The sequence below is a fragment of the Bos mutus genome, chromosome 1, assembly GCF_027580195.1.
Source record: "Bos mutus isolate GX-2022 chromosome 1, NWIPB_WYAK_1.1, whole genome shotgun sequence".
Lineage (NCBI taxonomy): Eukaryota > Metazoa > Chordata > Mammalia > Artiodactyla > Bovidae > Bos > Bos mutus.
Genome location: NC_091617.1, coordinates 52,557,513 through 52,573,243, shown reverse-complemented (window position 1 = coordinate 52,573,243; position 15,731 = coordinate 52,557,513). Strand labels below are relative to the sequence as shown.

The 15,731-nt window shown below is 36.2% G+C and overlaps 1 protein-coding gene across 6 annotated transcripts in view; it reads right to left on the bottom strand.

Annotated features, from left to right (window-relative positions):
- Positions 1-441: 441 nt before the first annotated feature.
- Positions 442-15,731, bottom strand: part of DZIP3 (DAZ interacting zinc finger protein 3) — a 131,686-nt gene continuing 116,396 nt past the window's right edge. For all 6 annotated transcript variants that reach the window (XM_070368858.1, XM_005905919.3, XM_070368861.1 and 3 more), the window contains 6 exons: positions 13,109-13,234; positions 10,970-11,109; positions 6,850-6,970; positions 5,937-6,080; positions 5,756-5,851; positions 442-2,174 (listed from right to left, as the gene is read on the bottom strand). In XM_070368858.1, coding sequence (XP_070224959.1) covers positions 2,064-2,174; positions 5,756-5,851; positions 5,937-6,080; positions 6,850-6,970; positions 10,970-11,109; positions 13,109-13,234 — 738 coding nt within the window. In that variant the 3' untranslated portion in view covers positions 442-2,063. The remainder of the gene's footprint in view (positions 2,175-5,755; positions 5,852-5,936; positions 6,081-6,849; positions 6,971-10,969; positions 11,110-13,108; positions 13,235-15,731) is intronic.

Genomic DNA, 15,731 nt, shown 5'->3' with positions numbered 1-15,731 from the left:
TCACTATGTATCAGCTACCCTGTTAAGTTCTCTGGCCCCATCTTTGGAGCTAAGAACAACAGGTCAGCACCAATACAGCCTTGCAGCTTGAGTTTATGGAGGAAACATGTGACTTACTGAGTATCAGGACTCTCTCAAGAATTAGGACTGGCTTAGCCACTATTTAACTGCATGATCTAGGGCAAACTGTTCCTATAAAATGAGGCAACAGACCAGAGGATCATTAAAGACCCTAAAAACTCTGACATTTTATGATTCTAAGATATTCTTGGTATTTTACAAGTATAAATGACTGACTTCTTGGATATTTTCCTCCCCTTTCTCACAAGAAAAGATAAAGTTTGAGCATAACTAAACAGAAAGAGATGTTTGAAAGAGATTTCAAGTAGTTTTAGGATACAGTTACAGTGATAAACACAAGTAAAATAATAGGCATTCAATTAAGAAACATTTATTCTTTCCCACATGAAAATGTAAATACAATTGTAAACATACACTAAAAAATGTTTTACAAGGTAATCTGCTATATGACCATGATCTTGAGGTGTTAGACGAGATAATTATTAAAGACCCTGTAAGTTCTGAACTGTATAATTCTAAGACTTTTTTGGCACTTAACAAATCTAGATGACTGCCTTCACTTTGGGGTATTTTCTTTCACATTGTCCAGTCTATTCTCATTACAGAAGAAAACAGCATATAATTTCAGAAATAGTAATTTTAAGTAGAGATTTAAAATAACTTCAAGATACATTTATAGTGAAATATAAAGGTAAAATAGTTGCTGAGTCAGGAAACACTTATTCACAGAATGAATTTCATTTATGGAAAATAATACGAACCAAGTAACATTTCTCTTACAAGATAACTGAATTCTTTTATTAATAATTCTGTAGCTAGAGACATGTATAACACAACATTTACACAGTACTAATTTCAAAATAATATTTTTGACCTCTAAGAATGAAAGTTCTCAGTGACAAGCTTTAAATGTGCCACTTAGCTCAGTGGGTGTCAACTCTGTCATAAGAGACAACTACACACAAACAGGGCACCACCCATGCGTGAGAAAGTGAAATTAGAAACTTTCAAGGCTGAAAAAAAAAATTCCTCCAAAGCATAAATGATTATGGTCCAAAGAGCATGTTTACAAATAAAGTTATTCAAATGAGCAAGTGACTTAATTTGCATGCTAATTTTCTTACTGCTTCCTGATTTCTGATTTGGAGGGCTATTTATGGTGTTATCTACTGTGCAAGACATTGAGAACAGTAAGAATCTTCAGGCACGGTCCCAGTGGTATGCTGGTAAATCTTTAATAACAAGCTCTTGGGGGGAAGGGAAAAAAAGCCCTTATCTATAGCATTCACCAATTTCTGTGGTATAAAATAGTCCCACTATACCAGATTTCATGCTAACAATAGTTTGAATAACTGTTTCACAAAATTCCTAAAACTAAGAATCATCTTTCACAAACCAGTACAGTATATAAGCCAGCTCCAAGACATCAGTGGTTGGTCCTCACCCTCATGTAGCTTATAATCTATTCACAGGTACATATTTTAGAGAATAGGAAAGAATGGGGAAGATAGAGATAAAATATAAATAAATAACATATATTTTATAAGTAATTTTAAAAGTTAAAAGGAACACTAAAATCTGAGGAATTTTCTTACTCTTGTTTACATTTAGTTCAGGAAATTAAAGTGTAGCATATTCAAGAGAAAGTAAAGGATGAGTGGAATAAGGAAAAGAGAAGACATCCTAAGATATATGGTAACAGTAATCACGTTTAAGTTGGAAGAAAATATCTACTAAAATAAGGGCAAATCTAATTTAACTTTCAAAATTTTTTCTTCTTTAAACCCTTTCAATTCAGTTCACAGTCCTGAAGATTTGTCCTCTCCTCTTTGGCTGCAGCTTTGATTAGATTAACTAGCTTATTTTGAATAATACTGAAGAACATACCACTTCACATCACTCATACTATCAGCTCAAATAAGTGGAAAACTAAATTCTGGAGTCTGAAAATTGAACTTCCTTTGCATAGTCACCCTGCTGAATCAGATCTTGGGCAAGTGCCGGCTGGGGTGACCTGGAAATTCTTCTGGTAGCAAAACGTGGAGTCTGCAGGTTGGGCAGGTCCCCTGTTGTATCAGCCAAGGTCTAATGCACTAAGGAGCAAAAAGATTCATGTCAGTCGCTCAGATTTAGCCTAGCAGAGGCAGGTGTAACTCTATACATCAGGGCTGCTAACCCTTCTGATGGATCTTAGAGCCTTATTTGGTGGATTGCCATGAAAACTGCTGCCATCAAGGCACTTTGTCCATGGTTTGCTGAGCAATATAGTTAGTAACAGGACAACACTTTTCAGCCAGTTTATTCTAATAAGTTCCTTTCTCCAACCCCAATCTTCAGGTAGATTAGCACTTCTTCCTAACAAGGACGTTAGGAAACCTATATTTTTTTTTCTATTTATTATCTATTATTCTAATTGATAATCTAGAAAAAGTCATATCTAAATATACAAATGTCACAAATATGTTGTATCAAGTACTTATGGTGTTTGAAGTTAAAATCTTTAGATAATGGGTATACTTTTAAGATCACCTTTCTTTGGTGATAATGGTAGTACTCTTTGGCTATGAACTATCTATTAAGTTATTTGCTTGAATACTGACTCTCCAAAAACAAATCATTTTACCTGAATGAATAGTGGAGAGCCTAGCCAGATGAGAGAGTATTAAGAGTATGAAGAATAGGCAGTAGACATGAGGCCCATTACCTCTATCCCTAGACAGTAACCCAAATGAATTACTTGCTTTCTATTCAATGAGCGATGGCAAAGAATAAAATAAGTTTATGAAACATTTATTTTCTAAATAGATCTTTAGGAAAATCAGACTGGACATGGAACAACAGACTGGTTCCAAATAGGAAAAGGAGTACGTCAAGGGTGTATATTGTCACCCTGCTTATTTAACTTGTATGCAGAGTACATCATGAGAAATGCTGAGCTGGATGAAGCACAAACTGGAATCAAGATTTCTGGGAGAAATATCAATAACCTCAGATATGCAGATGACACCACTCTTCTGGCAGAAAACAAAGAAGAACTAAAGAGCCTCTTGATGAAAGTGAAAGAAGAGATTGAAAAAGTTGGCTTAAAGCTCAATATTCAGAAAACTAAGATCATGGCATCTGGCCCCATCACTTCATGGGAAATAGATGGGGAAACAGTGGAAAGAGTGAGAGACTATTTTTTTGGCTCCAAAATCACTGCAGATGGTGACTGTGGCCATGAAATTAAAAGATGCTTACTCCTTGGAAGGAAAGTTATGACCAACCTAGACAGCATATTAAGAAGCAGAGACATTACTTTACCAACAAAGGTCCATCTAGTCAAGGCTATGGTTCTTCCAGTGGTCATGTATGGATGTGAGAGTTGGACTGTAAAGAAAGCTGAGTGCCAGAGAATTGATGCTTCTGAACTGTGGTGTTAGAGAAGACTCTTGAGAGTCCCTTGGACTGCAAGGAGATCCAACCAGTCCATCCTAAAGGAGATCAGTCCTGGGTGTTCATTGGAAGGATTGATGTTGAAGCTGAAACTCCAATACTTTGGCCACCTGATGTGAAGAACTGACTCACTGGAAAAGACCCTGATGCTGGGAAAGATTGAAGGCAGGAGGAGAAGGGGACGACAGAGGATGAGATGGCTGGATGGCATCACCGACTCAATGGACATGAGTTTGGGTAAACTCAGGGAATTGGTGATGGACAGGGAGGCCTGGTGTGCTGCAGTCCATGGGGTCACCAAAAGTTGGATACAACTGAGCGACTGAACTGAACTATCTATCTGGAGATCATTTAGGATTAGTCATTCTATGCATATCTCTTAACAAGGCAGATGAAAAAATATAATTCTGTACCAGGTATCAGATTATCTTTGAAACGATGTTTTACAGATATGGCTTGATTGTTCATTTCCCTGAGAAGCCTTTCTTGTATAAGATTATCTTTTCTTGTGTCATGTTACACTTCCACAACAGAAGACTTGGATCATAAATAGTATATCAATAGCACTTGCACAGCAACAATGTCAGAAGTTAATCTATGTTGCCAACAAGTCAATTTATGTTGCTAATCTATAAATGCCAAGAATTAACAAAAGATATGCCAGCCTCACATTTTTCTAAAATCAAAGGAAAACTATAAACAAGATGAAAAGACAACACTCAGAATGGGAGAAAATATTTGCAAATGAAGCAACTGACAAGGGATTAATCTGCACAATGTACAGACAACTCATGTAGCTCAATATAAAAATGAAACAGCCTAATCAAAAAATGGGTGGAAGATTTAAATCGACATTTCTCCAAAGAAGATATACAGATGGCCAAGAGGTACATGAAAAGATGCTCAACATCACTAAGTATCAGAGAAATGCAAATCAAAACTACAATGGTGAAAAAAAAAACTACAATGGTGTATCTATCACCTCACACCAGTCAGAATGGTCATCATCAAAAAAACTACAAACAATAAATGCTGGAGAGCGTGTGGAGAAAAGGGAACCCTCTTGCACTATTGGTGGGAATAAAAATTGATACAGCCACTATGGAGAATAGTATGGTGATTTCTTAAAAATACTAGGAAAAAAACTACTATATAACCCAGCAGTTCCATTCCTGGCATATACCTGGAGAAAACCATAATTTCAAAAGATACATGCATCCGAATGCTTATTGCAGCACTATTTACAACAGCCAGGACATGGAAGCAACCTTGATGTCCATCAACAGAGGAATGGATAAAGAAGATGTGTTACATACATACTATGGAATATTTCTCAGCCATAGAAAGGAATGAAACTGTGCTATTTGCAGACACATGGATGGACCCAGAGACTGTCATTCAAGTCAAGTAAGTCAGAAAGAGAAAAACAAATATCATATATTAATGCATATATGTGGAATCTAGAAAAATGGTACATATGAATCTATTTGCAAAGCAGAAACAGAGACACAGACGTAGAGAACAAACGTATGGACACCAAGGGGGGAAGGGAGGGTGGGCTGAATTGGGAGAGTGGGATTGAAATATATACATTACTATGTATGAAATAGATAACTAATGAGAACCTACTGTATAGCACAGGGAACTCTACTCAGTGCTCTGTGGTGACCTAAATGGGAAGGAAATCCAAAAAAGAGGGGATATATGTATAGCTGATTCAAAGATGTACAACAGAAATTAACACAACATTGTAAAGCAACTATACTTCAATATAAATTAAAAACAAAAAACTCAAGGCTTAGCATCTTCAAAAGCAAGTACAGAAACCTGGACAGACTGTTAAGGTAATTCTTCTGTGTTGTAACAGCAGTTGGCCATCATTAGGTGTGAACAAAGAACACTATTCATAACAAGTCAAGGTGAAGTGTCACTTTGCTAAATGGTCAACTGTCATATCAATCAACATTCCTTCCAGTTCTGTTCATCTGTTCAAAGGAAATGCCACTCTGCCCATTAAATTTCATCACTGTCCCCTTCTCCTGCTAGGTATATCAAGACCTGAGAAAACACAATGCAATCCATGGCTAGGTATGGGCAAACATATAAACGCTATCCACTATGTGAATAACCAGTGAAATTCATGACACAGTGGATGATCATACGTGTATATGATTTCAAGAAATGTAGCATGAATTTCACTTAATTGATTAATGGTAAAATATTAAACAGATAAGTTTACCTGAGAATGGAATTTATGCGCACAAGGCAAAACTGAGAGGTTATCTGGAGAGAGATTCTCATGACAGATCACACAAGGCTCTTCTTCCTCATTATCCTAGGGAAAACATACATATGGTTAAATTCAGCTCATTCTCTCTCCTAAATTTAAATGTATTTAGAATCAACAGTCTCAGTCTTACCAAATGATTGGCTCCTTCCTGTGTGACAGAGCCTTGTGAACCAAGGGGCCTCCGGGCTGGTTTTGAGGGCTGGGCAGCATTAGCCTGTGGTGGAGTATGGCTAGGTGAAACACGATTACCATTTGGCACTGATTTTCCTTGACTCTGAAAATAAGAATATCATACTTATTTTTTTAGAATTGCATAAGACAGGAAGAACTGACAGACTACCATAGAATAGGCTACAGTGGAATTTAGCAAAAGGGGAAATCAACCCTGAATATTCATTGGAAAGACTGATGCTGAAGCCGAGGATCTAATACTTTGGCTGCCTGATGCAGAGAGCTGACTCACTAGAAAAAATCCTGATGCTGGGAAAGACTGAGGGCAGGAGAAGGGGGTACACAGAGGATGAGATGGTTGGATGGCATCACTGACTCAATGGACAAGAGTTTGAGCAAACTCTGGGAGATAGTGAAAGACAGGGAAGCCTGGTGTGCTGCAGTCCTTGGGGTCACAAAGAGTCGGACACAATTGAGCGACTGAACAACAACAGAAAGGTTAATAATCAGGTTCATGAGAAATCTTGAAGCAATTATGGCAATATAAGAACCAGGTAAAAACAAAAGTAACTCTAGGTGCTTTTGTAATTAAAATAAGTCTTTGCAGAAAATTAGGAAAAAAAAAAGTTTCCTTTATGAAATATCCAAAATAACCTAAATTTCAAAAGCCTCAGTTTTATTCTAGAATGATCAGGTGGTGTTTCCAATGCCATTGTCAAGTTTAATTGTTTAATGTTAATATATGATTTAATATGATTATAATTGATTTCCTGATCATGTTATGGAAATAATTAGTATAGCTAAATAAAGATAAGGGTCAGGAGATAGTTTTAGTTTTCTGTTGTTTAGTTGCTTTTTTTTTTTTTTTTTACCTGAGATCTCTTGGGGTCAATAAATTGGGAAATCTTGAGAACAATTTCATCAAATGTCAGTCCAGATAAGGACTTCCCATGAGTATCCTTCAATTTCCGTAAGAAATCTGTAAGCTCCTTTCTGGAAAAGATCAAGGAAAGAGTAGTGGTCATTCTCCTACTGCCCTGAAGATGTGCCCTCCAAAGGAGATATAAAATCCTATCATAGGATAATATCCACCGTACAGACGTGACCCTTTGGATCTCTGATCTAAAAACGTGATCATGGGTCCATCTGCACTTATCTTAAACCAGAATGAAAATTCCTGCTAATGTGCTCATTAAGGATACTTAATGTGTTCATGATTGGTGAAGTTTAGTATTTATTTTCTTCCCCTAATGATATTTTAACTGTTTATAAAAGCTCACTTGTGAAAATGAAATTTGCTATCTAAATACTTATTTATGTACTGAGCCTCTTTATATTGTACTTCTCAATGTTCTCTTACTTGAGAGAGACTAAAATATTTCTTTTCAATTATGTTACTATCAGTCTCTATCATTGTGCTATGAATTCTACTTTCATAAAATACATAAACAGAAAATAAAGATTTAACAGAAGGAGAGCAAAGACTAAAAGACACATTATGTGATAAAGACACCTAGGAGTATTTTAATCGACATGTTATTTTTCAGTTCCCATGGCCCACTGACCCAAAGTCTGCATACACATTTTGGTAGGACAGGGTAGGATGATAAAATATTTTTTCTCAAATGAAATGTCATGTCACCAGCCTTATAAAACTATCTTTGATTTACTATTTATTTTCTATAAACATTTTTTACCAACTATATTTACCAACTATAGTTTTACCAACTATATTAAATTTCTATTTTCATTTTCTATTCATCATTATGTTTACAAAACCATAATATAACCACGAAACATAATAGTATTAGTGTTAAATAAAAGCATTGGCCTTCAAATGAAAATGCTGGTGAAAACCATAATTATTTGATACAATCAGATCAGATCAGATCACTCGCTCAGTCGTGTCCGACTCTTTGTGACCCCATGAATCGCAGCACACCAGGCCTCCCTGTCCATCACCAACTCCCGGAGTTCACTCAGACTCGTGTCCATCAAGTCAGTGATGCCATCCAGTCATCTCATCCTCTGTTGTCCCCTTCTCCTCTTGCCCCCAATCCCTCCCAGCATCAGAGTCTTTTCCAATGAGTCAAGTCTTCGCATGAGGTGGCCAAAGTACTGGAGTTTCAGCTTTAGCATCATTCCTTCCAAAGAAATCCCAGAGCTGACCTCCTTCAGAATGGACTAGTTGGATCTCTTTGCAGTCCAAGGGACTCTCAAGAGTCTTCTCCAACACCACACTTCAAAAGCATCAATTCTTTGGCGCTCAGCCTTCTTCACAGTCCAACTCTCACATCCATACATGATCACAGGAAAAACCATAGCCTTGACTAGACAAACCTTTGTTGGGAAAGTAATGTCTCTGCTTTTGAATATGTGATCTAGGTTGGTCATAACTTTCCTTCCAAGGAGTAAGAGTCTTTTAATTTCATGGCTGCAGTCACCATCTGCAGTGATTTTGGAGCCAGAAAAATAAAGTCTGACACTGGTTTCCACTGTTTCCCCATCTATTTCCCATGAAGTGGTGGGACTGGATGCCATGATCTTCGTTTTCTGAATGTTGAGCTTTAAGCCAACTTTTTCACTCTCCTCTTTCACTTTCATCAAGAGGCTTTTGAGTTCCTCTTCACTTTCTGCCATAAGGGTGGTGTCATCTGCATATCTGAGGTTATTGACATTTCTCCCGGCAATCTTGATTCCAGCTTGTGTTTCTTCCAGTCCAGCGTTTCTCATGATGTACACTGCATATAAGTTAAATAAACAGGGTGACAATATACAGCCTTGACGTACTCCTTTTCCTATTTGGAACCAGTCTGTTGTTCCATGTCCAGTTCTAACTGTTGCTTCCTGACCTGCATACAAATTTCTCAAGAGGCAGATCAGGTGTTCTGGTATTCCCATCTCTTTCAGAATTTTCCACAGTTTATTGGGATCCACACAGTCAAAGGCTTTGGCATAGTCTATAAAACAGAAATAGATGTTTTTCTGGAACTCTCTTGCTTTTTCCATGATCCAGAGGATGTTGGCAATTTGATCTCTGGTTCCTCTGCCTTTTCTACAACCAGCTTGAACATTAGGAAGTTCACGGTTCACATATTGCTGAAGCCTGGCTTGGAGAATTTTGAGCATTACTTTACTAGCGCGTGAGATGAGTGCAAGTGTGTGGTAGTTTTAGCATTCTTTGGCATTGCCTTTCTTTGGGATTGGAATGAAAACTAACCTTTTCCAGTCCTATGGCCACTGCTGAGTTTTCCAAATTTGCTGGTATATTGAGTGCAGCACTTTCACAGCATCATCTTTCAGGATTTGGAATAGCTCAACTGGAATTCCATCACCTCCACTAGCTTTGTTCATAGTGATGCTTTCTAAGGCCCAGTTGACTTCACATTCCAGGATGTCTGGCTCTAGGTCAGTGATCACACCATCATCATTATCTGGGTCATGAAGATCTTTTTTGTACAGTTCTGTGTATTCTTGCCATCTCTTCTTAATATCTTCTGCTTCTGTTTGGTCCATACCATTTCTGTCCTTTATCAAGCCCATCTTTGCCTGAAATGTTCCTTTGGTATCTCTGATTTTCTTGAAGAGATCCTTAGTCTTTCCCATTTTGTTGTTTTCCTCTATTTCTTTGCACTGATCGCTGAAGAAGGCTTTCTTATGTCTTCTTGCTATTCTTTGGAACTCTGCATTCAGATGCTTGTATCTTTCCTTTTCTCCTTTGCTTTTCACTTCTCTTCTTTTCACACTATTTGTAAGGCCTCCCCAGACAGCCATTTTGCTTTTTTGCATTTCTTTTCCGTGGGGATGGTCTTAATCCCTGTCTCCTGTACAATGTCACGAACCTCATTCCATAGCTCATCAGGCACTGTATCTATCAGATCTAGGCCCTTAAATCTATTTCTCACTTCCACTGTATAATCATAAGGGATTTGATTTAGGTCATACCTGAATAGTCTAGTGGTTTTCCCTACTTTCTTCAATTTAAGTCTGAATTTGGCAATAAGGAGTTCATGGTCTGAGCCACAGTCAGCTCCTGGTCTTGTTTTTGCTGACTGTATAGAGCTTCTCCATCTTTGGCTGCAAAGAATATAATCAATCTGATTTTGGTGTTGACCATCTGGTGATGTCCATGTATAGAGTCTTCTCTTGTGTTGTTGGAAGAGGGTGTTTGTTATGACCAGTGCATTTTCTTGGCAAAACTCTATTAGTCTTTGCCCTGCTTCATTCCGTATTCCAAGGCCAAATTTGCCTGGTACTCCAGGTGTTTCTTGACTTCCTACTTTTGCATTCCAGTCCCCTATAATGAAAAGGACTTCTTTTTTGGGTGTTAGTTCTAAAAGGTCTTGTAGGTCTTCATAGAACCGTTCAACTTCAGCTTCTTCAGTGTTACTGGTTGGGGCATAGACTTGGATTACTGTGATACTGAATGGTTTGCCTTGGAAACGATAAAAGACACTTCATTTCTGGAGGAGTAGAATTAAATAGCTTTCTGTGAAAGTCAGAACTGTGAAAAGCACAGTAAAATAATGATTTCTTGCATTTAACTGTGTTCCTTAACAAAGAAACCATAAAAACCCTCAATAAATTAAGGAAATCTGATTATGTTTGCGCTTATATAGCATACAGTTCACTTAAAATTCACTTTGGAAATAGGTTATTAAGATAATTATTGTAGCTAGTGGCATTAAAACTGGATAGGTTTATAACTAGCCATACTTGCATTAAACAAGCAAACCTAAATTCAAAAGTTCATTCCCTCGTGACTTAAAACTAATAGTTTTCGTGGAGATATTTAGCATTTATACTGAAAACTATCCCTTCTTAATGAATTTCATTTTCCTTACCAAGGTGATGGTTAGGAAATACCTGTACCTTCTGTGTGGTGGGAGGAGGGAGGGTGAGTGTTGTTTCTCTGAAATGTTTCACTGGCATAATTATGGCTATGGAAACTGTAGTATGATCTGTTCACAACACTAAAAGAGACTAAGCTACCTGGTCTGCTGTGGAAAGGCAGTTTTCAGCCTCTCTGTAATCTTCTCCCAATTCATCATAAGGGGATCACTTCCTAGACTTGCACTGGGAGGCATAGCTTCTCCCACAGGAGCTGGCAGTGTCCAGGCTATGCTAGTCATCTGTAAGAAACACAGTTATGTCATCAGCTTCAATTATGGGGAAGCAAAGTTCCATGTCAACATGACATCTCCATACCTCAGAAAATGGGTATAATAAAGAGGAATATTGATATGCATGTTCCCTTTTTAGAAGTTTTTTTTTCCTTAACCAGCACAATATTTCTAATTATTTATATATGTTTACCTTTATTTTTAAAATGGCACATACTAGTCTCAGTAATTGCAAACATAAACAGAAATACAGAGTGTGCATTTCTGACAGCAACCTAGTTTGTTAATAGGGGAATAAGTAAATAAACTGTAGCATATCTAATCAAGTCCTTAAAAATAGATCTATATGTCTGAGCATAAGAGATATCCATAATATAAAAAAAGTCTATGGCACAGCATTTATGGTAGAACTCATGTTATATTAAAATATTGTTCAAATGTGTATGCATAGAAAAAGGACTGTAAGATATAAAATAACCCATAAACTGTGATTATTTTCTAGGATTCAACAGCAAGGTAGTTTTGCTTTCTACTGTATATAGTATATATTTTGTATATACTATGTGTATTGTATTTTTCTAATTATAAAAGTAATTAATAAAATTACTAATTACTAATAATAAATATAAGATAAAATTATTAATCATAAAAAGCAAATAATAAAGTTTAATTTTCAAACAACTGAATAAGGATGAGAATACTATTAAAATATCTGCCCAATGTCTCAAAACGTCACATAGGTGATATATGGAAGTTGTAGTGACAACTCAAGAGCCATGAAACCACCAAACAAAAATTGCCCCATATTTTATGATAGTTCTTTCTTAGAACCATTAAGTTTCTAATTAATTAATATCAATATGTGAATATTTTTAATTGCCTTATCTGATTATTAGGATAATTATAAACAAAGTATCTTCTATCTAAGATTACAGATTATTTTAAAATAGAAGGTTACTACTTATGAAAAACTAGCAACTACTAACAGCCACTGAAATTACTCATACAAAGCCTGGTAAGTCAGAGAAAGAGCAGAATATCCCCAGAAATCTGGGTTTGCCTCAGTGTCCAAGCTTTTTCAGAGGAATCAGAAAGTAATCCTATTAGAAGGCTGAGGTACTTTAAAATTTTACGGATCCTCATAGAATGTTGCAGGAGCAAAACACATCAGCAACACTGCAATATCAAGGTGATAAAAAAAAATGTGGTGCTTAATAAACATGTTAAAGCTTAGATACATATTTGCTTGTAGAGAGGCCTCTATACAAGTAAGTAAATCTATTTGACTATACATTTCAAAGGGAGTCTGTCAGCAATATACAGGTATAGAATAAACCTCAATTCATTAGAATGCAGTTATGACAAACTCAAGATTAGAGACTTTTTCATTAATTATATTAAACATCAATCTTCTGTGAGGTTTTTTAATAAAAAGTATACCTTGACCAAGATTACAACTAATAATCCTAATCATTTTAAACTTCTCTACTTCTTCTCTAGGTTCTGATAAAGCTTATCTGGCTCTTTGTAACTAAGAAAATTTGTAACTTTGCAGTATAACATGTTTCAGGGTGATACTATTTATATTACCTGTTTATAGATAAACAATGTCCTACAATATACACATATGTATCTATGTATAAAAATTTTTTCTTTTGCTTTGTGGCATAATGTGACTTGGCTTCTTTGCTTTTCAACCTACCCAACAACCATGCTAAATATAAACTATCTCTTAAAAATATCAATCTCACTCTGTTTCAGAAGCAAAACTAAGAATTCTCTACTATAACATCAGATTTATCTTTGTATCTAAAAACTAAACTATTATCACTTAATGAAATAGTTAATATATGTAATGCACTTAACACAGTACCTCATGGACATAGTCATTCAATTATCATCATTATTTACTTTATTAAATAAATGAACAAAGAGAACACATTCATTCTGAGAGTCTACTGTGACAATGGACTAGTTAATGTCTATTCTACCAAGAGGGTTTTTTTACCAAGGGAGATCTAGATTGACCAGTTGCAGAGACGATTCCAGAACAAACGGCAGGCATTTGAGGAACAGTGAGTATGGGTCTAAAGAAAGATTCTTTCACAATGGGTCTTCCCAAGAATTGCTGCATCTAAAATGGAAAAGATAGAAAATAAAAACAAACCCCCCACATGATTATGTAGTCAATAATATAAACTCATAGAGCAATGAATTTTTTTTTGGGGGGGGGAATTGATTTGAAATCCAGATACAAAGCATATTAGAAACAGTGCTGTTATAACACTAGTGAAATATATGAATATTTGAAAAAGGCAGGGAGCAGTAAAATACACTAAAGAGCACAGAGAGAGAAAAGAACTTGATTCTAGTCCTGCTTTCTTTCCATCTTGCTGGGAAGCCTTGATACCAAGTTATTAATCTATAAATTAAGAATTGAGATTAGATGATCTGTAAAGTTCTCTGCCAAATGGAATAATGCAAAGGACTGTACAAAGGAGTTCCTCAGTGAGTACTCGCCATACTGATAAACAATATTGACACTCAGAAATTCACTAAAGAATCAAAGTTGTCTATAGAAAATACTACTTTTGCTGTTATGTATTGAAAGGACCTTTTACCACCTGGTGGAGTTCTGAACTTATGTTTAGTTTCAAGGATAGTAGAAAGCTAAAATGGGGTGGGCCAGGGGGATAAACCCTCCTACAGTGACTTTTAGACATGCCTGTGGATATTACTGAATTTCCCAGGGATTCATAGAAAGCTAGCCCTTCTTAGCACCTACCAATGGGATGGATACCTTATTGGCTTGACTACAAAAGAAGACAAGTTTATGGGACATCTACTATGTGCCAGGTCTAGCACTGGCATAAAGTAGAAGTTCACCTATTTTTGAATTTAAAAAATGAACATCAGTATAGCTCTTAAGTAATGATACTGAAACCAGAAAGGTGACAATTACTGGGGAACTTTATAATGGAGACAAGAATGACATTTGACTCCTAACATCAATAAATGAGAGACACTGTGCCTTCTAATATGCATATACTTCACCACCTATAAGGTACTCTTGCTAAAAATACTGACCCTGATTCTAATTTAACCCTCTAGACCAATGAGCAGTTTATAGGAAATAACAGAACACGTATAATGACATTATAAGGATGTAATCAGTTACATCAATAATACAGGAAGTAAGTTTTTCAACGAATAAATGATGTGAATAAGAGAGAGGGTGTTGGGTACCTGTTACAACTTTAAGGAAAAATAATCAGCCAAATGAAATTATAAAACTTGTTTGGATTGCTTTTTTAAAAATAAGAGTTTTTAAAGTAATGGTAATTATAACCAAATTAGAAATATTGTTAATCTAGTTAAGAAAAAGATATTTTTGAAACAATTTGGGAAATATGAATTTTAATATCAGATATAAAAATTATAATTTTCTTAGGAGAATGGTGGTGTGATTATAGCCAATAAGAGTAAGAATCTTCATCTTTTAGGAATGCATACTAAACTATAAATGGATGAGATTATACGATATATAAGGTTTACTTTAAAATGTCCCAGTGGGGAAGAAGGAAGGAATAACATGAAACAAGATTGATAAAACTTGATTATGATGTTGAAGATGGCTCTTGGGTTCACAGAGGTTCATCATTCTATTTTTATGTATGTTTCAATATATTCATAATATAAAGTTCTTAAATAACAAATGGTGATTCTGAATCAGTGGTCCTGTTCTTTTTGAGGACAACAATTACCTAATATTACTTTGAGAATTAGACAGCCAGGGTATAAAAATCAAAATATAATGAAACACATAAAAATACTGGGTTAAACTGGGAAGAGTACCCATTATTCCAGACTTCCCAGGTTAGACCACTATATTTATCTGAAAAGCCTGGTGACCATTCTTTACAATACTAGAATTTCAGAGAGACAGACGTTAGTGATCAGATCATCCAGGGCAATTTCTTGATTTGTCAATAGGAAAACCAAAGTCTGAGACAGCTGAGTTTCCCCAAACCAACACAGTTCTTCACAGTTAGGACCTGAACCCAGACCTCTAGTGTATTCCCATTGTACAATACCGCCTCAATTTATACTGAAAGAATGGTCACATTTCTAGCATCTGTGCTTTCAAACTGTTCCATAATGCTCAGTGGTCACTAATGCCTATACTTTAACACAACAGTCTTAAAGTGACTCTCTGATCAAGCACAGCAGTGACTCTCGTTAGGAAGCACAAAAGATACACATGCACCTCTTAAATGTTTGCAAAGGATGCTTATGAATTTTACTGAGCCTAAATGCCAGTGGGTTTTTGCCCAACGAAGATCATGGCATCTGGTCCCATCACTTCATGGGAAATAGATGGGGAAACAGTGGAAACTGTGTCAGACTTTATTTTGGGGGGCTCCAAAATCACTGCAGATGGTGACTGCAGCCATGAAATTAAAAGACGCTTACTCCTTGGAAGGAAAGTTATGACCAACCTAGATAGCATATTCAAAAGCAGAGACATTACTTTGCCAACAAAGGTCCGTCTAGTCAAGGCTATGGTTTTTCCTGTGGTCATGTATGGATGTGAGAGTTGGACTATGAAGAAGGCTGAGTGCCAAAGAATT